Below are 26176 nucleotides of genomic sequence, written 5' to 3' on the forward strand. Positions count from 1 at the left end.
AGGTGGATAGGCAGTTTGATGTTACACACACACACACACACACACACACACACGTGCACACACACGCACACGCACACATCACTTAGTGTGTATATTCCAGAATGCCAGTGTTAAAGATACAATAGGCCTCCGAGGCCATCTCTTAGGACCTTATGTGTAGTTCAGGAAGCTGACCCAGATGGAGACAGCGGTGCAAGTCCATGGAACTAAGCAGTGGTGGCATCTAGACTGGCACCCAGGTCTTCAGATTCCCAGGCTCTTCTTCTCAACCCTCTTTCCCATTCTCTCTGGTTTATCCCAGCTTCTCCCTTGACAGAGTCTAACATCAAGATAACCCAGAAATGACTCAAAAGGGGGGAATGATAGGTATGAATGGATTTCATGACGTTACACCTACCATGTAATCAGCTAAAGGGCATTTTTCATTGTCAACGTGGTGGCTGGCAAAGAACGAAGCGAGCCCGTTAGCCAAACCCTTCTCCTCGCCTACTTTCTTGTGTTGTTCTGTGTCCTCTTGAACTCTATCTGCCAGCCATGCCAACCATCATTATTCCAGGACCACACCAGATCCTGTTCTATCCCTGTGCCCTGGAGCGTGCCGCTTCCTTCTGCCTCTCCTTCAGCACCAAACCCCCTCACCAAGGTAATCACTGTATTCTTTCTTCAAGACCCTACTTAAAGGTTATATTCTCCGTATGATTTCCCCAGTGTTTCCAGGCTGAGTTGGTGTTTCCCATGGCACCTGTTTATGCCATTCCTAGAGCACTCATGGCATAGAAAGGTAATTTTTATTTCTACCTTGCTGGTTCATATGCTTCAGAGGCTCCTTCCCAACACTTCGCTTTTCAGAAAGGGCAATAGCACATACAGTGCTGTCACCCCTCTTCTTGCCTGAGTTGTTCAGACCAGGAATTCGGACAAAGCTACCAATCCACAGGCACTCCAGCACCATGATGCAGCCGGCTACAGAGGATTCTGCCTTTTGGGAGTGGCCCTTTGAGGATGGAGGTGGGGGGATTGGTCACATTCACTCCATTGAGAATTCACGCTCAGAGAAAAAGAGGGATGTCCCAGTCGGTTGGGGGAATGGAGCTGTACACTCACGACACAGTGTCAGGGCTGGTGGCGGTGCCTGGCCCTGTGTCAGACAAGCACAGTAGAGGGAGCACCTCAGAAGGGAGGGGAAGCAGCTGGTGATGGAGAGAAGGAAGCGAGGACCGGGGAGACAATGCCACTTGGGGAATGGGGAGAGCGGACTTGGTTCCTGAGGGCTTTCAGCACCCCATCACCAGCTGTGGTTCTGCCTTGGCTTCCACAAGAGCCCCCACCGGCCCTTTGCAGCACTGTCCCCCTCCACTTCTCGGGCTAAGTTAATGGGCTTCTGTTTCTCGTAACCAAAAAAGTCTTGGTTAAAAAAGTGTTACCTCCCCCTCTGGACTATGAGTTGCTTGAGGTCTTCCTTGTATCACCAGAGTGTAGATCGGTGCATAGAAGGTGTTCAAAATCCACCTATGGAATGGGCGACGAGTAAACGCATGAACGAATGCGCCTCTTGGTGATCAATGCAGGGCGCCGTTTGCCCGGCTGGACTCCTGCCCCACCATGCCTCTCTGATTCAAAAGGCTCTTTCCTGTAATCACCACAGTTCTGCTACCTCTGTACCCCAGTGTCCAAACGTCTAGCTTCTGACAGGTGGCATTTCCCTGAAGGATTTTTTTGCTTTAAAAATACTGGGTCTGGCACACCAGCATCTGAGGGGACAACAGATGCCAACAGGAGATACAAATAGGAGAAGACACTTTCACCTCAACCACATCTGCTCCAGAAGAAACCCCACGTGGCCCCCTGGACCTTTTCCTGAAGAAACACGGGAGAAGCAAGCTGTATTTAGAGAGATATAAGTATAGCTTTTATTTTTTTTTTTTAAACCAACCCAACATTTCCACTGGCAACTGTCAACATAGCTTATGACATGAGCACTGTTTCTTTTTTAGTTATTTTTTTCTTAAAAAAATGTGTTTAAAATTAAACAGGTGTTTTTTAATTTCTTTTTTTTTCCCCCTTAAAAAATGTATTTATGTCAATGCAGAAAGCCTAAAGATCTGTGGGCAGTTTTGTGATGATTTCATATGTGTGTTCGTGTGTGTGTGTGTGTGTGTGTGTGTGCACGCGTGTGTGTGTTTTAAAGCCAGGTCCTTTTCAAATTTGTTGGGAAAAGGTCTGTAGGCCACGGCAATCTCTTTTTCTATAAACCCAGTCTCCATGGGATGACAACAACTAAGATTCCTCTTTACTGGGGCAAGAAACGGCCCACAGGCTGGAAAAAGAGCTTCATGAGGTTTAAAAACAAGCAGGAATGTGGGAGAGATGAGAAATTCCAGTTCTTCTCTTGAGAAAATACTCTCAGACGTGACCGGAGGGTCCAGGAGAGGTGGAAGGAGCCCCTTGTTTTCTTACCAACCTCTAAGTTTTTGCATTACCTCGAGAAATACAGTCAGACCTCTTGGTGTGGCATGTTAGAGAGCAAGGGGGTGGTGAAACTGACATTTCTCCGAAGCACTGACATTTTAAATACAATCTTTCCTCTTAAAGATCTCGCTAGGCGGACAGCTCTTCTCTGCCTCCGATGCGAAGCCAAAGATACTCGAGAAGCCATCTACTCCTTTTGTTTCCCCAGCTGCCCTCCTCTGTCATCACATACCATTCCTATTTTTGTCCCGCATCTCCTGCTTGGCGGGTCTTCCTGCAGAAGGATAAACATAAAGACACGGACACAGCAGACACAGCGAGGCGGACAGAATCAACTGGAAAGGCAGGGAAGGGAACCATGACCTTGTGTTTTAAACTGGATCTGGACATAAGCACATAAGGCTCCTCCTGCCCCCATCTCAGGCTGAGCCCGTTCTTCCGCGCCCTGCGTAGGTGTGCAAACATAGTTCCACCCAAACACCCTCACTCTCCCGCTCAGAAGAAAAGGAGCCTGGGGGGCAGGACCCTGATGAAGCCGAGAGACCCAGCAAGAGGGAGAGAGTGCGGCTGAGAATCCTTGCATCTACCTGTTGGCTCAGACCGCGAGCTCCTTCACAGCACCTGTTACTGACTTCGGAAAGAAAAGACACAACGAACAAACAGTGAGCAACACCTGACGGGAAAATGAAAACGAAAGCAACCGCAACAATGACTACCACGAAACGAAAAGGGAGCCCCAAAGCAGCCACACGGATAGGCCTCATTTCCATCCTGGCCAGCCGAGTCAGAGAGCAGGGATGAGTGGGACCGGACAGACAGGGGACGCCCTGTCCCCGGGGAAGGAGAAGCAAAGGAATAATCCAAAGGCGGTGAGAGGCTCTGACCTTTGCGGTGGGTCGGGGACATGGGTGGGAAGATGGAGAGGAGGTGGATTTGTTGCTGTTGTTGGTTTGTACTGAATTAAATACTTTGTAAAGTGGGTGTCTCCTCCACTCTGTTCGGTTGGTCAAGACTCTGCCCTTTCAGTCCGCGGCCGGGGCCTGGGTCGGGTGAGGTTCCTGGGGCTGGGCCCCTGCCTCTGCGGGGGCTGCTCACCCGGAGAGGGGGGCGAAGCGCCCTTCTCTCAGGAGGAGTCCGGGGCCTGCGCTGCGGAGGCCCCGCGCTGTGGCTCAGAACCCCCTGATGTAGCAGTAGGCCTCCAGCGTGGCAAAGAGTATGTAGAGGAGCCACAGGCTCACAAAGAGCCACGTTGTGGCCAGCTTGCAGCCACGAGGGCCGCCCAGCTCCCCGCCCAGGTGGGGCCGCCGACGGTACAGGAGCACACTGACGCACACGAATGCGAAGATGGTGAAGAGGGTGACGGAGAAGGCCAGCGTGCCGGCGGACACGTAGAACTCCTGTCCCTGCAGGGCCCAGTAGATGGCGGCCACGGACCAGGCCAGGCCGATGCCCAGGAAGACGTTGATGGCGTTGCTGCCCGTGACGTTGCCGATGGAGGCATCTGAGTACATATCCTGGATGGCAGCGGCTTTGCTGGCAAACATATCTGGAAAAGGGCAGAGACAGCAGGAGCTGGAAGGAGCCTGAGACGCGGAGGGCCCACCTGTGTGTCCAGAAGGCTGAGCTCAGGAAGGAGAGGCAAGAGCTCTGTCATGAACAGGCTGTGTGGCCTTGGACAAGTTACCTCACTTCTCTGGGCTTCAGGTTCCTCATCTGCTGGAGTGTGAAAGGTCCCTAAGGGCCTGCTGGTGCTGATATTTACTGAGTGGGCTTGCTGTTCCTTTGAGGTTATTTTTTTAGTAAGGGGAGTTTGCTATCCCACCATCTCCCCCAGGGAACCTTGGCCTCCTGGGAAGCTGCTTTGTGTAGATGCCTGATTATAACCATCACGTGGGGCATTCTCACGGAACACAGTCGTGACCCGATGCCCCCGGACTCAGCAGTGTGTTAGGTGCTGGATTTACGGGGACAGAGGACACGCCAGGGAACCGTGAGGTATGGGTTCAAAGAAGACAGGGCTCTGCCTTTGTAGTTAGTATGTGGGGCACAGAGCCCCTCAAGCTGTTTGACTTCAGATGCTGGCATGGATTGTAGGCATTGGAAGGACTGTCAGGGACATCTAGCCACCCTTTTACTTCACAGGTAAGGAAAATAAGGGTCAAGGAATCTACCCAAGGTCACAGGGGAAATTAACAAGACATTTGGCCCTAAAAACCTCATGGAAGGGTCCTCTGTCTATCGTCATCCTTCATCCAGAGAGTTTCAGGCCAAGCCACGAAATCAGCGAAGCGGACCATCACATAACCTTTTTCAAGCCCCTAATGCTGCCAGCTGCTCCCTGGACCAACTGCAAGGACTTGGAAGTGCCCCAAGCTCCCTCCTTGCCTGCTTGTCCCGGCTTGCCTCCTTGTTGCCAATTTTCTCAGATCTCCTAGAGAAAACCTCTTGCCTTTTCTTGCCTATGACCTTGATTTTTCACCTCTGATCCTCTGCACTTTCTACCCACATGTGTTCCTTTTCCCCTGTGACAGTTCTTCTCCTTCCCCTCTGATAGTTCCAGTCCCCAGAGGCCCGGAGAACAGGGATCACAGGGCATCTCCTCCACAAAGCCTTCCATGGATCATCTGTCTAATTTCCCACCACCCAACACATTTCCAGGAGAGCCAACTCTCTTGCATCACTAATGTAGACATAATCCCACTGCTCTGTGCTGGGGCTTGGGGAAGAGGTTTTCCTGGAGGGTGATGTCAATTTAGCTACCCTCCAAAAGGATGTGTTCTCTCAGTTCGGGAAGGGGTTCCCTAGGTCCAGCCAGCAGGGTCCTGTCTGATGGGACTCAGCTGAACCCGCTTGTCAGAGGATGCTCTCTCTTCCTTGCTCTGGCAGTGGGGAGGCACCCTGGCAGGAGTTCAGGTTCAGATGCCTTGGACACCCAACTGAACCAAGTAAGAAGCCGAAGCTAACACAGCCCTCTGCCTACTAACTGCTCCTTGTCATTCCAGCCCAGCTTCCATAAGCCTCTCTTGGAAGCCATCGCTGATCCAGCCCAGGCCCCCTGTTTTATGCTTGCACAGCATCTCTACTTGCCCTTCATTGAACTTATCGAGATGGTTTCAACCGCAGTAGTTGAGTATGGTTTCTGTCACTAGCTGACGGACTCCACTCAGAGAGGGGAGCACGTCTGCCCTGCCTCCCACGACTGCCTCAACAACTAGCACAAAACTGCATCGGGCTCAGTAAATATTTGTCTAATGAACGAATAAATTCATGCCTGTTCCTATTCGCCTTTGGGTGTTTATAAGAAAAAAAAAGGTGTAATTCATCACATGCAACGACAACAGCTCACTAAAGCTGCCTCTCCTGTGCTGCCAGGAGACGCTTTGTACCCCACAGGTGTCCCTCGAAGGGAGGAGGCCAAGAATGCTTGGAAACATTTCGGACGTGGCATCTTCAACTGGGCCAAACTTCTATCTCAGAGACCGCCAGAGGGAAATGGAAGAAGAGCAGAATCTATGTTCTTTGAATTACGTTGTTTGTGGCGCTCATACAACGTGGAGGTTAAGAGAGTGGACCACTTACACGGGCAGTTGACTTAACTCTGTGCACCGCAGTTTTCTCATCTGCCACGTGGGGATGACAACTATGTCTAGTAAATAGGGTTTTGGTGAGCATCACAGGGATAAAACGTGTCAACTGCTTAGCATACACAGTGGATGACACATCAGAAGTACTCAAGAAATGTTAGCCCTCGTTGGCAATATCATCAGGAATCCCTTTGACTTTTGTGCACCTTAGGGGGCAGAGGCTCTGTTAAGCTCAGATCTGAGACAGCAAGGAAGATAATGAGGCAAAGTGTAGGGGTCACCTGACCCCGGGAATATCCTCTTTGCAAACCCGAGCACCCCTCACTCTTACCTGGCACAGAGGTGCCGAATGCCACAAACACAACAGCCGTGACTGAGTCCTTGAGCCCAATGGTGCAGCCGAAGTGGGAGGCCAGGTCCCCGATTATGGCTGTGAGCATGCCAATGATGAGAATGGACACAACGAAGCAGGCCCAGCCATGGCAGTACTCTGTGGGGGGCACGCAGGCAAACAGCACCTTCCAGAAGACCGTCAGAAAGTGCATGACGTAGTCAAAGCAGGATGGCAGCCGCTCCTCTCCTGACTCGTCCTCATCCTCGTCCCCTGCTGGAGACAAGAGAAAACAGGCCCAGGAGAGGGCAGCAAGGTCAGATCCCCACTCAGGAGGAAGTCGAGTCAACCCACATGACAAGCATTACTGGCTGGCAGGAGACCTCAGCTCTCTCCTGAGGAGTGGTGTGGGCCAGGGCACGGGCACCAGAAAACAGCTGGGAAACAGGACCTGAGTTGGGGTGCCCCACTGGTCGATGTGAATGCAGGGCACCGCGGGAGACTGGGAAACAGAGGACAGGGGAATAGGGAGAAAAGGGAGAGAGAGAGAAAGAGACTGAGGGAAGAACACAGGAGGGCCAAGGCAATGAAGCAGAGGAGGGTGGAGCCGGCTGCGTCAGGTTGCCTGCGTGAAGAACAGCGAAATCAGCTGTGTGTCCCCTCTTCGCTGGACACCGGTGGAGTGCCTAATTTTCCTGATATGCCTGCTGCAATAACCTCGTGGTTCTGGTTGTTATCCGTCCCCAGAGGGGCGGCTGTCATTCCAGATCATGCAGGCATACCAGAGAGCCCGCGCCATCCTCCAAATATCCCATGGGACAGAGCAGGCATGGGCCCCATGGTCCTTGCCAGGAAATGTGGGCAGAGTTGCCCATTCAGCAGTCCGGGAGAAGAGGATGCGCTGAGGCATGCTGGCACCTTGTCCAGGGCAACCTCTGTAAGGTTTTGACACCATCGGAGGAAGCTGGGTTGTGAAAGAGGAGGAGTTAAGACGCTTGAGTTCCAGTCACAGCTTTGCCAGGAAGAGCATCCATAAGCTGGGGATAAATCACCTCTTGTTTCTGAACCTCAGTTCCCCCCTCTGAGAAAGGAGGGGATTACATGACGTGGCCTATATTCTGTTTATTGTCTCTGTAGGGTCAAAGCAAGGTCACCAGAGGGGAAACTGGGAGTATCTGAAGCAGGCGACATGAAAAGTGGGGCAGCCGCGGCAGCCACAGCCACCCTGTCTTCCTGGCCGTACTTTTGCTCTGGCTCTGGGGCCTTAGGGATATGACCCTGTGGGTTGTTGCTATGACGACAAAGCCTCACGAAAGCAGACAAGGCTGGTGGAGCTGGGCAGTACAAGGGGGCCTTGGTGATGCCAGGAGGCGCTATTGGCGGTGGCGGTGAGACCTTGCCTGGGACCCTGGCTGTGCTGTGGGCCACCACTGAGGGAATCTGTCAGTACATGCCAAAGGAGAGGTCTGGAATCATCCAGGGTGGAGGTCTGTCAGAAATCAAGGCATAGATTTTACAAACTCCGGACCCCCACATGTCTAATCAGAAGAGTCCCCTATTTTACAGAAAAGGAGGACCAAAGTAATGAGAGGAAGTAATAATGGAAACAGGATTTTAATCAGTTTGTGTTGGTACCAGATGCTATCATTCTATTTACTTTGCTGAGAAAGGTCGAAATGGTTCCTTTTTCGAATGAGGGAACTGTGGTTCAGGGAGGATAACTTGTTCCAGGTCACACAGTGGAGCCAGGATTTGAAACCAGAAATAGCCATGCTTTTTTAGCTACCCCATGATTCTTTTCCAAAGTGACCCAGTGAAACAGGCGAACATCAAGGACTAGAGCTGGGGCACAGAAGCCTTCCCAGAAATTGGTAGCTGCTGATGGGGCTGTGTTCTCCCTTCTATGGTGTTGCCTGCTTCTCCCAGTGAGGCTAGTACCCGTCTTGAGACCCTCTTACCTGCGCTGACAGTGATGGCCTCCATGAACTGGTCCCTCCAGGAATGGGTCCCCACAACCATGGCCAGGTTTGTCTTCTTGATCAGTTTGTCCACCGTATTCTGTCAGGGAGAGAAAAACTTGGAATCATGAGGTTAGAACGCTCGGAACTGTTGCATTCCAGGCATGTCCACATGGATTCTCAAAGTAATGGCCTTGGATGATATCTGCTGGGTCAGTCTTTCCACTTCCCTTTTCTTTGGTTGTGATGACGGATAGTGGATACTTAGAGCAATACAGTAGAGCGTAACGGTAATGAGATCAATAAACTTTGCCCCGGAGCAGAAAATTTTAGAATTTCTGTTTTTAAAATGCAGTTAACAATAGTGATAATACATCCAGGGGCTTTATAGCCCATTTATTCTATATGTTGTTTCCTCCCAATGTTCCTAGGATCTAAATGGCCGGCCCTATTCATTCCATGTTACAAATGGGGAGACTGGCCCTGGGTGGTTAAATGATTTGTTCAGTTTCAACTTCACACATTCAGTGGTGAAACTGGAACAGAACTTCTATCTCCCACCACATTACCCTATTCTTCAATTTGAGCTCACTTATAGCCTGACCTTGAACTCAAAGGACTCTTCAATGATGACCTCTAGTTTGGGGTGTTCGCCCAGTACTGGCTTTCCCATTTCTGCTATCCTCTTGGCCTCCTCTTCCTCCACAGTCAGCTTCCTGTCTGTCACCTCTGCAACAAAACAAAATCAGACTAGCTTTAGCACATTCGCCACTCCCTAGGAGGCTAAAGGTCAGAGTGTGAGGCATGGGTAGTGGGCACAAAGCAAACTGCTCTTGAGAATGGGTCCTTTGTGTACTTTTTAGCGACTCTTTCTACACCATGCTGAACATTTTATAACCATCAGACCATGAGAGGGTCCCTTTCAGGCCTGGGATAAACATTCCTATTTCCATTTTATACCGGGGTGAGCAACCTGATCCAAAGACCTTTGGAGAAACAGCACCTAGGAAAGTCACCATGTCATCTGGTGAGATATTGGAGAGTTGGGAACAAAAGGCTTTAACAATTTTGAATTACTGGGCCTGACCGTTCAACTACTTAATGTAAAAATTCTTGGGGGTCAGAACCACACGTTAATCCAAAGGGTATGTCTACTGGTTCCCATGAACATCTGTTTCCAACACCACTGGGGTTGTGCCCTCTATAAAGGAGAAAGGAGGAATATCTACACTCCATACAAGTGAATGTCATCCTCATAATGAGAACTTGGAAGATTTCCTGAAAGATTTCATGATTTTCCAATGAAAGATCCCCAGGATTTCTGTAGGAACCAGGCCCATTTCTTCTGGAACAGAAATACTTGTTCAATCAAAATCCAGAGGAAGCTCTTCCTTTACTTTCTTTTGAGGCATTCCCTGTATCCCTCAGCATCTTGACTCATTTACCAGTGGTCCCTTCTCATGTTGAATGGTGGGAAAAATTTTCCACTTCAGCTGGTGAGTCCATTTTGAGACCACTTCACCATGAAGACATGTTTTCTGGATTAGAGTGAAATAGAGATTGAATCTTTTTATTCCCCTTTGATTAGGAAATTGCTCTTGGCAGACTGTTTCTTTCAGAGATCATTTAAACATCTTTCCTTCCAAGTCCACATTCTTACATGCAATTAATTCTTTTATTGAGTTCCTTAATTGCTTTCATTCCACACAGTGAATCTCCTACGGAAATCCTTTGGTCCTTGGATAATCTCAAGGACAAAGTGGGTCAGAGGCCAGGGAGGTCTTCTTTTCTCTCTAACTTGGGAATCGCTGAAACATAGGGACAGGTGAGACTCGAGCTCTTGAAGTTGCAAGGAAAGGAATTCACTGGAAAGATGATAAGCCAAGAGTATAAGTTACTAGAGAGGCTGTTTTACATAAGGATTTTCTTAGTTGTCGTGAATGAAGATGGTAAGAAAGTATGTGGACGATTCCTGAGCTGGCTGTTTTACTCAGTGCTTCTGGCAACAAACACAGAAGGCAATCCCAAAATGTTTGGGAGCTGTCCGTGGTGCTGTCCTCCCGGTAGTGTTGGTGACGGCTTTCGGAAGCAATTATTTCTCAAGGATCAATGTCCTGTCTATTTCTAAGTAAACAGACACCCTCTAGCAGCCTGATTTTATTCAATTCATTGATTCTGAGTTTTTAATGAGTTAATTATGAAGGTAAATCTGGGTGCATCCAGGGTTCTGGCTATGAAGTCAGTGATCCTAGAAGCCAGACTGCAAGCCACTCTGAGAAAAAGCCTTTAGGAAAAGACTCACAGATTCTTTAAAACCATGGGTACTTTTTTCTTCCCTCGACTTTACATTTTGGCACCATATCACAATGGCTATCCTAGCAGTGACCGTATTATTCTATTCCTCCCTCCCCAATTCCCCCATGTCATACTTTACATGTGCCACAAGAACTTTATTATACCAATATAATGAGCTCTCCAGTGACATATAAATGTACCTGTCTAACCCCGTGTCTAGCTATCAATCTGGCACTACATCCATCTGGAAAGATATTGATCTACCTACTGACCTGTCCACCCCTGTGGTGATAGTCAGTTTTTCCATCTAGCTTTTTGCAAAAATCTCTTTGACAAATACCAATCCTTTATCTTTGGCTCTCCCATAGCTCCACAGAGGTACTCCATATAGATCGGTTAAGTGATTGATTCACATGCCTTTAAATCAACTCTGATTTAGTGTCTTGGTTTGGTAGTAATTCCTGCCTTTTCCTATTTTTATAATTATCATTCCTTTACATTTAAATTAATTTCTTGAGAGAGTGATAAGTCTCAAATCTAAAAGACCATAATGATTCTGATAATTTGTTTATGTAATTACTGAGAATTTCAAGTGAAGAGAATAAATGATAGGTGATTTTGACATTTGGGCTGACTGAACAAACTCTCAGATCTCAGAAAAGGGGGAGGGGGAAGAGAGAGAGAGTGATAGAGAGAGAATATGAATAGGATGAAAGATTGAACAAATATTGGAGGAACAAAGAGCTTGCCAGGCCAGACAAGAATAGATGTTGTGAATGCTCTACAGGCATCCTCAGGAAGAAATGGGGCGATTTAACTAACGCCCTCACTCCCAGGTTCCTGAGCTTGGCGGGGTAGCTCAGAACGAAGCTATCTACTCTCCACCTTTCACCACCAGGCATTGTTAACCATGTTTTCCTGTCCACCCAGGAAAATTGAAACAAGAATTGGAGATTTACCATGAATTTTAAGTCTAACCATGGGCTCCTAAATGAAAAGTTTACAGACTGAAAGATATAGAAAATGATACCTTCTTTTCCTATTTCGGTTTCTACTGGTATTTTAACAAATATGTTAAAAGTACAAGAAAGCCTAAATTAAATCACAAACTTTGTTGTGTGCATATGTGTGTGGTTGGCGGTGGGGGTGCATAGAAGCAAGAGTTGTAACAAAGAAGCTCAAACACCTTCTCAGGCAAGAAGGTAAGTGGAGAAGTAACTCCCAATGCCATGGCATTAATACCCTGGGGGAAGAGTGGAAAATATGGAGTCAGAGGTAGTTCTTATCCTGTTGGTCTAGAGAGGAAGCAAGTGGCCAAGGAAGCTAGAGTCATTTTGTTTTCCAGAAAGTAAAAATGTAGGGGTTTCCCTATTTATATTGTTATTCTTGTATAAGGCTGCCAAGAAGGCAAATGTCCTTACTATATACACTGCCCCTTCTCAAAACGAGGCTGCAGCCTGTATGTAATTTTGAATACTAGCGAATTCTGTAAGTTGTTTTGCTTCTCAAATGCTCTTAAAAATTTTTTGCATGCTCAAAGACCTGATGAAATTTAAAATGTTATCTTAACTTACATTGAGACATCTGGTATAGCTCACGCTGTCTATACTGAGAGTTAGAGTATTACTGATATGCTGGAAATGCTTGTCTATCTGCTCGTGAAGTTGGATGTTGTTTATGATCTGATTCCACTGATGCAAGCATGCTCTCAAAGAAGGTGTATGTCCTACAACAGAACCTAGATTCTGCATGCGAATATGTCCACAGTAAATTCTCCAAGATTTCTATTTTCAGCCAGATAATTGTCCCCACCACCCATCATATCCTAATTCTTCTTCTTGTTCACGGCACCTGTGACTTCAAGGGTAAATGACAAATGAACCAAAGTTCTAGCAATTTAGGTCTCAGCTGTAATGAGATGCAACATCTCCAGGATCAGTAAAATTCCAGATTCTTTAAAAAGTGTGTTTCATGTTCTCACAGCAGCTCCTGGTTGTTTTTCCCCGGTTCCCTCAAGATCAAAGTATTTTCTTTCGAATCCCATCATGACCCTATCCGCTCCTGCCCCACAACATGAGATGACAGATGATTAAGACTCAGAAGTCTTGACCCACTATCTCTTTGGTAAGTTTCAACTCTCTTCCTGGTCCTAGAGAAGACCAGCTATGCCTTCACCCACATCCGCTGACAAAAGTGGTGCTCAGTGAATTGTCAACTTCCTCACAATTACTTCAAGTAGGGAAATAAACCTCTCAGTCCTTAGGAGAACTTGTCAGGTTAGCTCGAGCCCGCAGTTCCTATTAAATAAATCAAAGGACATTGGTCTTAAACTAAATAATGGCACTGGCAAGAAGTAGAAAAGATGGGGCAAGACACCTCTTACCTGGAGACAACAGGAGCGCTGTTTGCAAATGGATACCAGACAAGGGGAAGAAAGAAAAGGAAAGAGCATTAAGGTCCCATCTTGAAAGTGTCCCCAGGCTTTGTGGTTGCAGCAGTATAAGGAAAGCAGTGAGCTTAGTGGGTGAGAGCTCTGCAGCCACATGCAAAAGGCAGCATTTGGAGCATGCGCAACAGCAGCAGCAGCAAGAGGTATGAGCCACTGGAGGGACTGCTGAGCACCAGAGCCCTGCAGCCTGACTTTCCCCCCAGACCTTCCCTGTAACTCTTGGGGACTAGGGAAAAAGCAATGAGGATGGGAGGACCATTTGAGTGGAGCAGGGACAGAGTTGGTCATTCATGATCTTCTAAGGAATCAGGTTATCATATCAGGTTATCAGGCTATCATATCATATCATATCATAGCATATACCATATCATATCTGTGAAGGAATGAGAATCCAGTTACCAGGAAAACTGTAGAGGTCGCAACCTTGCCAGCGTAGCTGGCTTGTCAGTGGAGAATATGATGCTGGGGCTTGAACAGTTCAGCGTGGGCAGTGGCATAAAATAGTGAACAGTGCTCGGTCCCGCGGCTTCTATCCCTAACCTTATAATCAGATCATGCTTAGCTTCTCAGGGACTGTAACATTTCCATGGCCACAAATAGCTTCCTAGCTACCACACTGGCCAGAACTTTTGAGTTCCCCTCAAAGAATGACCTAGTGAAAAGCTAAGTTCTGCAGAGTATTTTTTTGAATGGTTTATCTTTTTATAGATACAGCCTGGAGGTTAGGGCCAGGGACTCCTACCATTTGTATCACCTGTGCCCAGCAAAGTCACTGCAACTAGGAGGTGTTCAATAAAGCTTTGTTTTTTGCCACATATTTTGGCAATTGTAATAGATCCAGTGGTGCTGCATCTCTGGATGCTGGTCTTTTTGTTCCAGAAAGGACAGGCTAAACCAGAGTCGTACCGAAAGCTATTTGTAGATGAAAGATGACAAATAGCAAGGCCCCTACATGGACTGGGAAGCTGGGTTAGACGTACCTAACACAGGGCATCCCTAGCCCCTGGACTGTACTTATGTTAAAAAATTCTTGTGACATACCACATTTTCATCTCATTGGTGTCTTAGCACAGCCCCACACTCCCTAGCTCTTATCAAATAAAAGTCTGGGCACATCCTACCACATAGTCTTGGTACAGCTGGTGACTGATGGTGCTGAGGAAGGAGTGGGGGTGGTGTCTGTGAATTGTTTCCTCTAGAAATCTCTAGGAAGGCAACTCAGGTCTATGATCCATCATCGCACAGTTGCAACCACTGAAGACACATGTGGATCAAGAATCTCTACAGTACATAAACAGGGCCAACAGGTTGACTTTCTGCTTTCTCCCATATGGAAGTCCAAGGGAGTAATTGATGAGTGAATCTCGTTGCTATATTGAGATAGATAGAAGGATGACAGAAAGATAGACAGATAGATAGATAGATAGCAAGAAAGCTTGTTCATTCTGCTCCTTCTATGGATCTGCATGGAAGAGCCTCTCCTGGCCCCCAAGTTCCAGTGGAAACCAGAAACCTGAACACATTAGTGTACCCATGTTGGCAAGACAAGGGGTAGCTCTTCCAAAAAGGTCCCTGCTGCCCTGATTTTCACTCAGATGTCCCTCCCAACACCAGTCTCATCTCTAACACAGTGAGAGGGCTTGCAGTCAGCTAGAGTTGTACTACTCTCTGGTCATTGTCTACATGATTTGAGACTTTCCATTTAGCAGTTATAGATGGGTCAGCAAGATCCAGATAGGCCAATTCTGAGTGACATAATACCTCCAGGGTGTTTTTCCTGCTGCTGCTGATGAGAGAATCTGCAGCTGAACTTTCCCCTGTATTGATCCCCAGGGTCAGGTGAGCATCATTTATCCCTGCTCACATACCCCAGGGACATACAGGAACTAGCATAGTTCTGTGAGTAATTGGAAGCATCTGGGCAGCTTGTCAGGGTGAGCCCATTGATGTGGTAAGAGGGGGCACGAACAGGCCCTATGACTGGGGGAGAATGCTATCCTTTCCACATGAGGCTTTCAGTGTCCAGGCCCAACAGCCTTGACCATGCTACTCAGTATTGATCTCAGATGCCTACTTCTGGACTCGGGTGTTTACTCTATGCCAGGGCAACCGTATTTCCTATTCATCCTCCCTTTTCCCCTCCTCTAGCTCATCTAGAGCATTTAATTTCACCTCTCAAGTCTGTTTTGTTTGCCAAGAATAGAATCTGCTATTTCAAATACAGGCTTTTTTTTTTTTTTGTAATGCAATTGTCATTTTGACCATGCAAAGTCTATGCTGTTCTGAGTGCCTGAGACTCTCCCATGCAGCAGTGATAATGAAAAGCAATTTCTACTGTACAGCTTCTCACCCTGAGAACACCAGGGAATTCTGAAAATCAGGACGGGTTTTCATTTGATTCTGAGTCTAGACAATCAAGTTGTATGATCTTTTACCTTATGGTCTAATGCCAAAATATGGGAAAATCTGAAGAAACTGAAATTAGACAAGAGACCACGTCTGGAAATGCACATATTTCCTATTGGCATCTTCCATTTTGGCATCTTGGTCACCGGGAAGATCTGGAGGATACCTGTCTGCTCACCTACTCCCTCTCCAGGACTAAGCTCCACTAAGCCTTTGCTGACATCTCGTTGGACAAAGAGCCCAGTTCAGAAAAGGGGGTGGGGGTGGTGGGAGAGTCTCAAATGGAGAGTAGACAAAGGCATTTTTGCATTTGGCTGAGTCTCTTGAAGAACACAAGGTGTATCTTGGGTCACTCTCTGTCCTGCTGTTGATCAGGGTTTATTGGGGAGGCAGAAAAGAAAAGCCTCTTTAATGGTGGAATAAAGTCATGGGTGGACTTGTAACCCATTCTTCTTGTCTGGAGCCACTGCCTTCTTTCCAGCTACCCTGATCATTTGTGCTGCTTTCATTTGCACCTAAGTAGCAGAGACTGTGGAAATTGATTAAGCTAGTTTACAATGGCCTTAGATGTCTGCTGCATCTAACCAATCATGAAGATGCAGCAGACATCTAAGGCCATTGTAAACTAGCTTACAATGGATACAAGGGAGGTGGGAATGAGGTAGGGCAGGTGTTGAGACGATTTCTGGGAATATTCTCAGCGGTAGTAACTGGAGGATCGGCAGGAACATAATCTAAGCAATGGAACAAGAGATTTTTTTTTTCCCTGCACTCTGGAAGTCAGGTTCATGGCGACATCTTATCAGGTGGCGAGGGAAAGATGAGTAATGGAAGATGGAGATGGCTTTTGTCTCTAGAACACTAGGCATATCCAGACCTGGGTGGACATAGAACTGGTCAGATTTGCAGAGAGAGTCCCCAGAAGACAGTGAGAACTGATCAATCATACCTGTCGATAGCCTTCAGGAGTACAGTTGCTGGATTTCTTAGCAGCTGTCCTTGAATGAAAGGCTTTATGCTGCTCTCTGTCATGTGAATATGAAATAACTGAAGAATAATCATCCTTTTTTGAAAAACAAGTGGGTCTCACTGTTCCATCTTCCATGAGGGTCCCAGAAGCATACCTCTTCTGAAGGGGAGTGTGAAAGTCCTTCTCTTGGTATTTCCCAAGAGCATCCTTTTCCATTCCCACATAGATTCCTCCAACACTTCTGAAGTAGTGGTTTCCAATCATTTTCTTCAAGGGAGGAAATCTTTCCTTACATCTTCCTTGGTTGCAACATAATCAGTCCCTGAGTAACGGAGCCCTAGCAGGTATTCCAAGATGCATGTCTTCAGGAAGAGAGGAGATGAGGCCACTTCTCTGGTGTGGGATGAGGGTTATCTTGGGATCTGGGTGACATGCCTATTTGCAGGTGCCAAGCAAAGGCAGACTCCTGTGGGCCGTCTTGCTTCTCGGGGATCAATACCAACTACACCATTTAGAGGCCCTTCTATTAGAAAACCCATTGAGTCAACACTCTGGGCCTGCTCAATGTCATTCCTTTCCTGAGGCCCTCTGGCTGGGGAGATTCCCATACCTGGAATTACTTCCTTCTTTTTGCAGACTCTCAATTTTCTGCTTTAGGGATTGCACTGTCCTCAAGTAGTCTAAATAAAGTTCTCTACCTTGGGCTAGGAATAGAGGTGGAATGAGACGGGATGGATATCAAGTGGAGGAAGAATAGTTCAGGACTCCAGATTGTATGACCACCTCAGAAGCCAGCTGTCTCTCAGAGAGGTCTCAGAAGCTGTGGGCTCTGACAATTGGTATACCCTTTCATACCATGGTCTCCCCAACTGTGAAATAGTCAGATAAAACACTTACCTCCATGAAGGGCAGAGGGGCCTATGAACCCCTCTGCAAGTGAATAACCTGCCAAGCACTCAAGGAAGGTTGGGGAATGCAGCAGAAAACTGTCAAAGCATCATTGCAACATGGGCCCCGGCCCCCAGCCCAGACCCTTCCCCATTCAATCCAGGCTCGAGGGTAAGGGGTGGGAGGGGAAGAAGGCAGGGAAGGGGCACAGACATGCATGGCATCACATTCCTTTCTTTTTCTTCTCCTCCCCACCCCCCAAGGAGTTTCCACATTTACAGGTTACATGTATGTGTGGGGGCTGTGGGGGAGAGTGCAGGGGACAGTGGTGATCAGATCATTGGAGCACAAGGCGGAAGGAAGTAACTCAGTAGGGTAATGAGGAGTTCAGGCTGCAGCGCTGTCCAGAAGGTGGGAAAGGAGGACTTGGTAATCAGCTAAGGCTAAGAAGGCAGAGATGACACCGAAACAGGGTGAGAGCGAGAATACAGGAGGGAAAAGAATAAAAAAGTCCATTGGTCAAAAAGAGGAAAAAGGAAAAGGGAAGAAAATGGGGGGTGAAAAATAGAGTTGCTTTTTGCTGCTGTTGCTTTTCAGTTAAATTTTTTTTATCTTTCTTTTTGTTGTTGTCGTTTTATTTTGTTTTGTTTTTTAAAGAATCTCACACCTGATATTCCACGTTCCATCCATTTCGGTTCACCAAGGACAATGAAGAAATTCTCTTGCCTTTCGTATTCCTCCTCATCTACTATTTTAACCCTTATGGTTTTCCTGTAGGGACAACAAGAGAGAGAGTGTGTCGACTGGGTCGGTAGGTTGGTTTGTCATTTGGAGCACAGCCTTTAAAATCATTCCCCATCACTCCTGGTACATGCAGCCCAGTCCCGCCATGGTGGCATTTGACGGGACTATGGTGGATTGTATATTTCTCATATAAAAAAAATGGTCTCAGCTTTTCTTGTCTCCTTGGTCGTAGTTGTCCTTCTGGGTGTGAAGGAAAGGGAGCCAGGGGACAAGGAAAAGTGGGCAAAGGAAGGGTTCCGGGGGGACAGGAGGGAAAGGGGAAGGGCAAAGGGGGTGATGGTGGGAAGGAGTCAGTTTAGATCCTGCTAATAGTTAGTAGGAGGTGAGTCAGGCAGCGCATTCCATTGGGTGTCACATGGTAACTGGCATTTCTTTGGGAAGCAGGTAAATTACCGGCCCATTGGAAATGATTCTTCTACAACAGGAAATGTGTCAACAGTGCCTAGCTGGGGTCTCGTTTTCCTTCCTTGTGTCTATACTCACTTCTTATGTGAGCCTCATAAAGAAAATTTTAAAGTATTTATGAGGAAGGGAAACGAGAGAGAGAGACAGCGAGAGAGAGAAAGGAAGGCAGAATTCTATTATCTTTGTCATTCTTTACCTCAGGGCTTCAGTGGTGGGAACTAAAATAAGTATGTATTAACTACAATATGATATAGGACTGCTTTAATATTTATGGCTGATGCACTCCTGGGAAAATGTAAAGAAAATGATAGAAGTCATCAAATTCTAAATCACCTTTATACTTCTATCACATAGGGTGATATGTCCCAAGGCTGGCTTCCTTAAATGCTGATTATCTGGGCTCTGGGGGAAAAGGTGATGGAGGTTCCGATTCATTTCTGGGTTATCTCAACAAAGCATGTTGTCTTTTAAAAACAAATCATTCAGGGAAGCAAAGTTTCCTGGAAAATCACTCCCCTCCGAAGACTGGCATGACGCTGGTTCAGCCCTGCTGTCGTGGGAGAAGTTGCTATGGGGCCTGGATCATCCCCATCTTGGTCCTTCATGGAACCACAGTGGGGTTGGCGGGTCTCAGTAGTGAGCCATGATTTTTCTTTCCCATGTTGGTCCTTCATGGAACCACAGTGGGGTTGGCAGGCCTCAGTAGTGAGCCATGATTTTTCTCTTCTGCTTGCTTTGTTTTTGGCCTGGGACCTAAATGCTCTCTAAAGGGCAAAGAGGTGCTAACAAACAATAACCTAAGATGTCTAATCAGAGCCTCTGATGTTCCCCTTCCATTCTGAAGACGTGCTCAGCTTTGCCATCTATAAAGTGGTAGACTGACCTGAGATGGTTTGTTGAACACAAGATTTGGTGTGTGTTTGTGTTTTGTGTGTGCGTGTTTCACAAGTACATTTTCAGTCACCCTTTTTGGTACTATTTTGGGACACCTTTACATACCTTGCTGAGTAGACAAAAGACAAAGCTAAATGACTAACAAGAAGAATTTTCTAGGGGCGCCTGGGTGGCTCAGTCGGTTGAGCGGCCGACTTCAGCTCAGGTCATGATCTCGCGGTCCGTGAGTTCGAGCCCCGCGTCGGGCTCTGTGCTGACAGCTCAGAGCCTGGAGCCTGTTTCAGATTCTGTGTCTCCCTCTCTCTCTCTGACCCTCCCCCGTTCATGCTCTGTCTCTCTCTGTCTCAAAAATAAATAAACGTTAAAAAAAATTAAAAAAAAAAAAAAAGAATTTTCTAGGAACCTCTCTCTAGGCCCTAGATATGGGAACCTCGGGCTGTCTACGAAATAGGAGCCTGGCAGTTTTTCCCCTGCAGGGACTCTGCCATGGGTTGGAAATGGGGTGCTCTATGACCAAGGGCATGGCCTGGAGGGACATGATTGATGGCCCTGCCAGGGAAGGAATGCTTCCCCAAATACTGGCCGCTCCCCTCTACATAGATGGTCTGTCCAGAAGAGGATGTTCTGACCTGCCCATTGGAAGTCCGGGATATGTGTGTGGTCATTTACATTGAAGTCAAAGGCTCCATCTACTCTGAGAAATCCTGTGATCTTTTGGGAAAGCTTCCACTCAAGTCAGAATCCCCTCTCCCACTATTCTAGCTCGTCTGCCACCTGTCTACCTGGATGCTCTTTGCAGGGAAAACAGAGTCCAACAGGTAGGCCTGCGACCTAGACCTGGAGCTCAAACCTATACTTTCAGCTCAATCAAGGTCAGAGAGAGAAACACACCTCGACAACAGGACTATGGTGAAAAGGATGGCTCCTAAAGGCTGCTTTGGGGAATGGGATGAACCACAAATAGAACCCAAGTCCAAATACATTGATTCTCAATGTCTGCCCATGGACATCTGTGCTGAGCATCTGGGCCAGTTTCTCAAGTGCTGCCCTCCTGCTGGTGCTGTGCTATATGGTCTTTTTCTTTCCCGTATATAAAGCCATCCGGGAGAAGCAGAGAGCCGCACATATAATACTCTGGGCTCTGGCTGACTTTCTCTCTCTCTCTCCCCACTCTCTGTTTTCCCCCATATCCATTTCCCCGTCCCACAAAAACTACCACCGACTCTTGAACATCCTTCTTATGGATACCATGTGACAGGCTGGCAGGTGTTAGGACAGAGCTAGGATCAGAGAGAGGAGAGGGAGAGGTGGAAAGAAAGGAAAAGAGAGAACAAGAAAGAAAACAAAGGAACGTGAACCAGAGAGGTAGAAGAAAGGGGAAGAGAAGACAAACGGATTGGAGACAGGAAGAACCAGAAGAGGAGGGAAGAGAAGAATGTTAACGTTAGTGTGGAGGACAGGGTACTACACCTTTCTGAAAACTCATATCCACCATGCGGGGGCCCATCATCTCAATGAAGTAATTCTTGTTTTTCTCATACGCCTCATCATCAATTACCTTGATGTGAATTGTTTTGCTGTGGATGGAAAAATAAGTATCATAAGCAAGGAGCACAGTGGGGGGCCAGCCAGCTGGGAGAAGGAACAGGAAGAGAATGAAAACAGTGAAAAGATCCAGAAAGGTCAAAGTGTGTCCCCAACACCACGAGGGCACAGAGGAGAGGGGCTGCCCCAGACCCCCTTCCAGGCTCACTGGGCTCCTCTTAGGCTTTGTGTGGCTTCGTGGCATGGTCAGACTCGAAGACTGGAAAGTCAAAAGTTTGGGGTTCTAATCTGAGATACGCCACGTAACCCTGGACAAATAACGTAACTGATACACAAACAGGCTAAATAATGCTTACAGCATCCCAGGGCAGTCGTCAGAGCACTGAATTAAAGATATATCACAGCTCAAGCATTTAGGTCCTCTGTAGTGTTTGTTTCCTTAGCCCTCTTGCTTTGAGGACAAGAGAGAATTTTTTTTTTAAGTTTTTGACTTTTGAAATGAGCAGGTGTTGCTCTGAAAGCCTCATGTTATAGAAAGGACACGGATGGGGGGGCACGTTGGCCTGTGGGAGTCTTGCCTGGAAATAGAAGGACTTTTCCCTTTCTCTGTGGCAGTGACTACCACGGGGAAGCCAGGAGGGACATGTGGCTCAAGTCACGCATTCTGGTAATTCATAACTGGGTGCAGAAACTACAAGGCTACCTGCAAATGAACCCTGCAGCCCCAGGGGTGCGCTGACTGGATCACATTAACTCTAGGACGATCCGAATCACGGCTGCCTTATAAATCCTACAGTGATTTTGTGACTAACACAATTATATTGTTTTTATGTTAAAAGATGTTTCATTAATTTAAACATTGAAAAATATAAAGCAATTTTAGTAGTCCTGATTTGCATTTTTCTCTTTTCTTTTCTCTCCCTCCCCCTTCCTTCCTTCCTTCCTTCCTTCCCTGTTTCTCTCTTTCTCTTTCTTTCTTTCTTTCTTTTTCTTTCTTTCTTTCTTTCTTTCTTTCTTTCTTTCTTTCTTTCTTTCTTTCTTTCTTTCTTTCTTTCTCTTTCTTTTTCTATTACTAAAAGCTTTAAAAACAAAGATGGACCTGGGCCTCTCCCAACCTTTGCTTAATAATGGGGACATTTCAGGACCAGACTCCACTTGAGGCCTTTCGCAGAGGGTATGGGACACTGGTGGAGGGGCGCGCATGCAGCTGAGTCTCCCCTCAGCAGCGGGATGAAGGGATGCACACAGGAGCCCCTGGGCATGCGCTCTCTCAGACTTGGGGGGCCCAAGGCCTGCCCTTTGTTGAGGAGGCTGAGGCCTTCAGCACCTGCCTTTATTTTCATATAAAGTAGGAATATCTTTATACTCTGACTTGGGACAACCTCTCTGCTCTCCCAAGCTTTCCTGAGTCACTGTTAAGAGTGCTGGATGTCTACAGAGCTTCCTCTGTCCACATTGTGGATCCTACAGAAACAAATGTAGGTCTGTCGTTCCTGAAGTGAATTAATAGCAGTTACTAATACATCCTGGCCCCCGCCAGCCCACTGTTTCAAAATCAAAGACTCCAAACCCACACCCATCCCTATCCCATACAATCCTGGCTAGCCACCACAGAAAGCATGAACGTTCAAGCTCTGAGAGGCCTCTTTGGCCTTTCTTCCTTGAGAGCAGCGGCACTGGTATTAGAGACGAGGACCTGAGATCAAATCCAGCCTCCAATTCTCACTAGCCGGGTGACCTTGGACAACTTGCTAAGGCTCTTTAAGTCTCATACGTAAAGCAGAGTACGAGTATCTACTTCAGAGCGTTCTTTTTTTTTTTAATATGAAATTTATTGTCAAACTGGTTTCCATACAACACCCAGTGCTCATCCCAACAGGTGCCCTCCTCCATGCCCATCACCCACTTTCCCCTCCCTCCCACCCCGATAACGCATGTGAAGTGCTTGGTGGGGTGCACGATCCTTAGTAAGTGTTTACTAAATAGCAACTATTATTCCTTAAAAGTAATATGACCCCAATTTGGTGTCTGAAAGCATTGTATCTCCAATCATTAAGGCAGAAAATAAGGGGAAATCAATACATAGAACTGGTGACCCAAGACATGGAACAGGTTGGAAACAGAAGTCAGGTCAAGAAAGGACTGGCTAATACAGGATGATCGACCCCAAATGAGCTCTTAGAGGGGCTTGTAATGTCAAGGGTGAGAGCACAGATAGTGACTCACATTTTTCAAATTGTGGCCTTGTCAGCAACAAGCTCTGGGCTGGACAGACCACACGTCATAAGACATTGCGCTTGTGATTTTTAGTGAACGGATAAAATAGAATAAGAGATGCCATCGACAACTCAGTGGAAGACAGGGCAATGAGGACAGACATTAGTGGTGGCATAAGGAAGTGAGGGTAGCTGGCTGGTGCCACTGGCTGGAGGGTGTAGTGAGGGGAGGAGACGGGGTGTGAGACGCCCTCACTGAGATCAGTCACGGGGAAGGTATCACATCTGTTTGGAGTTGCCTGGAAGCATGAGAAATCCCTTCCAGCTCTAGAAAACCAAGTAAGCTCTCGGTTCTGCCCAACCCAAATGAAGCCACAAGAACATTTAAACTGAGTGAGAATCACCAGCCAGGTCTTGAGTTCTCTTTCCAGGCGTGTTCTTCCTCATTTCAGTCAACAGCAACATCGTCTATCCAAACCTGGGATCACCCCTGATCCCTTCCTTTTCCTCACCCTTCCCTCTCGACCCCACCTCAACCCTAATACATCTGCCACCATCTTTCTCTCTGCTACCAAGACCTAGAGCAAAACAACATTGCCTCTCCCTTGAACTTGGTAATAGCCTCCTAAGAGAGATCCCTGCCTTTGCCGCTTCCCTCAATTCCTAACCCCATAACAACCCAGGATTGTCCATTAAAAATGCAATCTGGGGGCGCCTGGGTGGCTCAGTCAGTTAAGCGGCCGACTTCGGCTCAGGTCATGATCTCACAGTCCGTGAGTTCGAGCCCCACGTCAGGCTCTGTGCTGACAGCTCAGAGCCTGGAGCCTGTTTCAGATTCTGTGTCTCCCTCTCTCTGACCCTCTCCTGTTCATGCTCTGTCTCTCCCTGTCTCAAAAATAAATAAAAACGTTAAAAAAAAAACTAAAAAAAAAAAAATGCAATCTGAGTCCCATCACACCCCTGTAATTGGAATAAATACAAAGTCCTTATCATGGTCTATAGTATCTTAGATCATCAGCTGCTGGTGACCTCAATGATTCCATTCATAACGTTCTCCCCTTGCTTGTGAGACCCAGATACACTGGTCTTTCTTCCTGTTCCTTCAATTTTTAAAAAAAATTTTCTACGTGTATTTATATTTGAGGGGGGACGAGGGGCAGAAAAAGACAGAGACAGAATCCAAAGCAGGCTGTGGGCTCTGAGCTGTCAGCACAGAGTCCGATGCAGAGCTCAAACTCACAAGCTGTGAGATCATGACCTGACCTGAAGTCGGATGCTTAACCAACTGAGCCACCCAGGTGCCCCTGCTTCTGTTCCTTAAATCAAGCCCCTTCCCACTTTGGGCATCGTCCTTGCTTGTTCTCTGTGCCTGGGTCTGTCCTTACCCTCAACCTTTGGGTCTCCACGTAAGCATGGAAGGCCTAGGAGAGGCCTTCTACGGCCATGTGACCTTCTTCAGTATCTTTCCTCCCCATCGTCTCTACCTCCCCGCCACAGGTCACTTTCCCTCGTGTCCCACCTGCTTGTTTCCTCCAGTGCACTAATCACAGCCTGAAGTTAGCTGGTTAGTTTGTTAACTTACTTGCCCACAGTCTGTCCATACTGGAAGGTAAGGGCCATGGTGACAGGGAGCCTGTCTCACTTGCTGCCCCCGTCCTAGCACCCGGCACGGAGGAGGCCCTCGCTCATGACTTGCTGAGGGACTAAAGGTGGATTTCGAACACGCCTGAGAACACATCTGCCTCTTTGCAGCAAAAACTCATTAGGATCAACAACAAAAGCCTATTCTGATAGAACGCCTAAGGATTTCCAGAGGGACAAAGAGACCAGAAGCCCAATGTCATCCATCTAAACCCTCAGCTGACTAGCCCGCTCCATTTGTCTGTCTATGGGAGAAGCTCTACAACAACAAGCCAGGACTGAATGCATGGGGTGAGGCTGGGCAGGGCTCTGACCTGCCCGCCCTGCTTCTCCTTCCAACTTTCTGCTGAGGGAGGAGCCAAAGCACGTAGCACTTCCAGCTAAGACCGGGCTACACTGCTCGGAAAAGATGTCCCCGGGGGAATCTCCCACCAACAACAGAGGGATTAGGAAACCCATTTCTGGGCTGCCTGGCTGGCCTCTCAGAACATTCCTTTGCCTTGAGGACACCCAATTCCAAATCAGGCCTCTGGTCCTCAGGGTACTGCAAAGGGAAAGGCGCTCTTTAGCCACTGAGTTCCTTTAGGGTGAAAGGGAGAGGAAGCAGCATTTCTTTGTTGAATGGTGAATACTGTATTGGAGGAGGGCCCTGTGGATTTGGCTTTATACAAGGAAGGAATCTAAGATAATATATACATTTACAATCTCAACACCATGGGAACTTTCTTATTTCATTCCCACGTCAGCCGAACAACATAGGTATTATTGCTTCCGCTCTAAAGAGGAGAAAACAAATTCTCAGAGAGGTTAAGTAACTTTCCCAGAGTCACAGAGCTCGTACCCAGCAGAACTGGGATTTTAGCACATGTACCTTATTACTCCAACAGTTTGTTTCCTACAAGCAGGTGGATCAACTCTGGATGCCAGCCCTGAGCTGTGGCCACAGTGAGGAACCACAGAGGTCTCCCATTTAAATTCAGGCGGCAGGTGAGAATTAAGGTTAACACGCGGATCTGCATTGTGTTGTTGAGTAGGTGGCTTCCTAACCCTTTGGCCTCCCTTGCTAGAAGTAGTCTCTAAATAGTCTCTGACTTGGTGACTTCTTCCCTTCTGATTTCTACTAAATGACTCTTCACCGCATCGAGAAGGGTCCTTTTTCATCGTTTCTAAATGTATCCTGGCTGCTCCAGGCCAGCTAATGCTCAGAAAGCTTCCTTGAGCCGGGGCTGTGGGACAGAGCTGACCGTGGACCTTTCAGCTTTTCTGGGGCAGCGTTCAGAAGCCTCACATCTCTGTGTTGAGATATTTTAAGTCTTCTTTC

At 47.4% G+C, this 26176-nt stretch overlaps 1 protein-coding gene across 8 annotated transcripts in view; it reads right to left on the minus strand.

Annotated features, from left to right (window-relative positions):
* Positions 1-646: 646 nt before the first annotated feature.
* Positions 647-26176, minus strand: part of SLC8A3 (solute carrier family 8 member A3) — a 145673-nt gene continuing 120143 nt past the window's right edge. For 2 of the 8 annotated variants that reach the window (XM_060620169.3, XM_060620168.3), the window contains exons 3-8: positions 20924-21030; positions 13021-13038; positions 8947-9071; positions 8343-8442; positions 6385-6660; positions 1887-4015 (exon numbers count right to left, since the gene is read on the minus strand). In XM_060620169.3, the coding sequence (XP_060476152.1) occupies positions 3639-4015; positions 6385-6660; positions 8343-8442; positions 8947-9071; positions 13021-13038; positions 20924-21030 (1003 nt within the window). In that variant the 3' untranslated portion in view covers positions 1887-3638. Of the gene's footprint in view, positions 1510-1886; positions 4016-6384; positions 6661-8342; positions 8443-8946; positions 9072-13020; positions 13039-18017; positions 18122-20923; positions 21031-26176 lie in introns of those variants that run through there. The other 6 variants (XM_060620175.3, XM_060620171.3, XM_060620170.3 and 3 more) reach the window with 6 other exon arrangements.

This window comes from Panthera onca, chromosome B3 (genome assembly GCF_046562875.1).
Source record: "Panthera onca isolate mPanOnc1 chromosome B3, mPanOnc1 haplotype 2, whole genome shotgun sequence".
In the NCBI taxonomy this organism is placed as follows: domain Eukaryota; kingdom Metazoa; phylum Chordata; class Mammalia; order Carnivora; family Felidae; genus Panthera; species Panthera onca.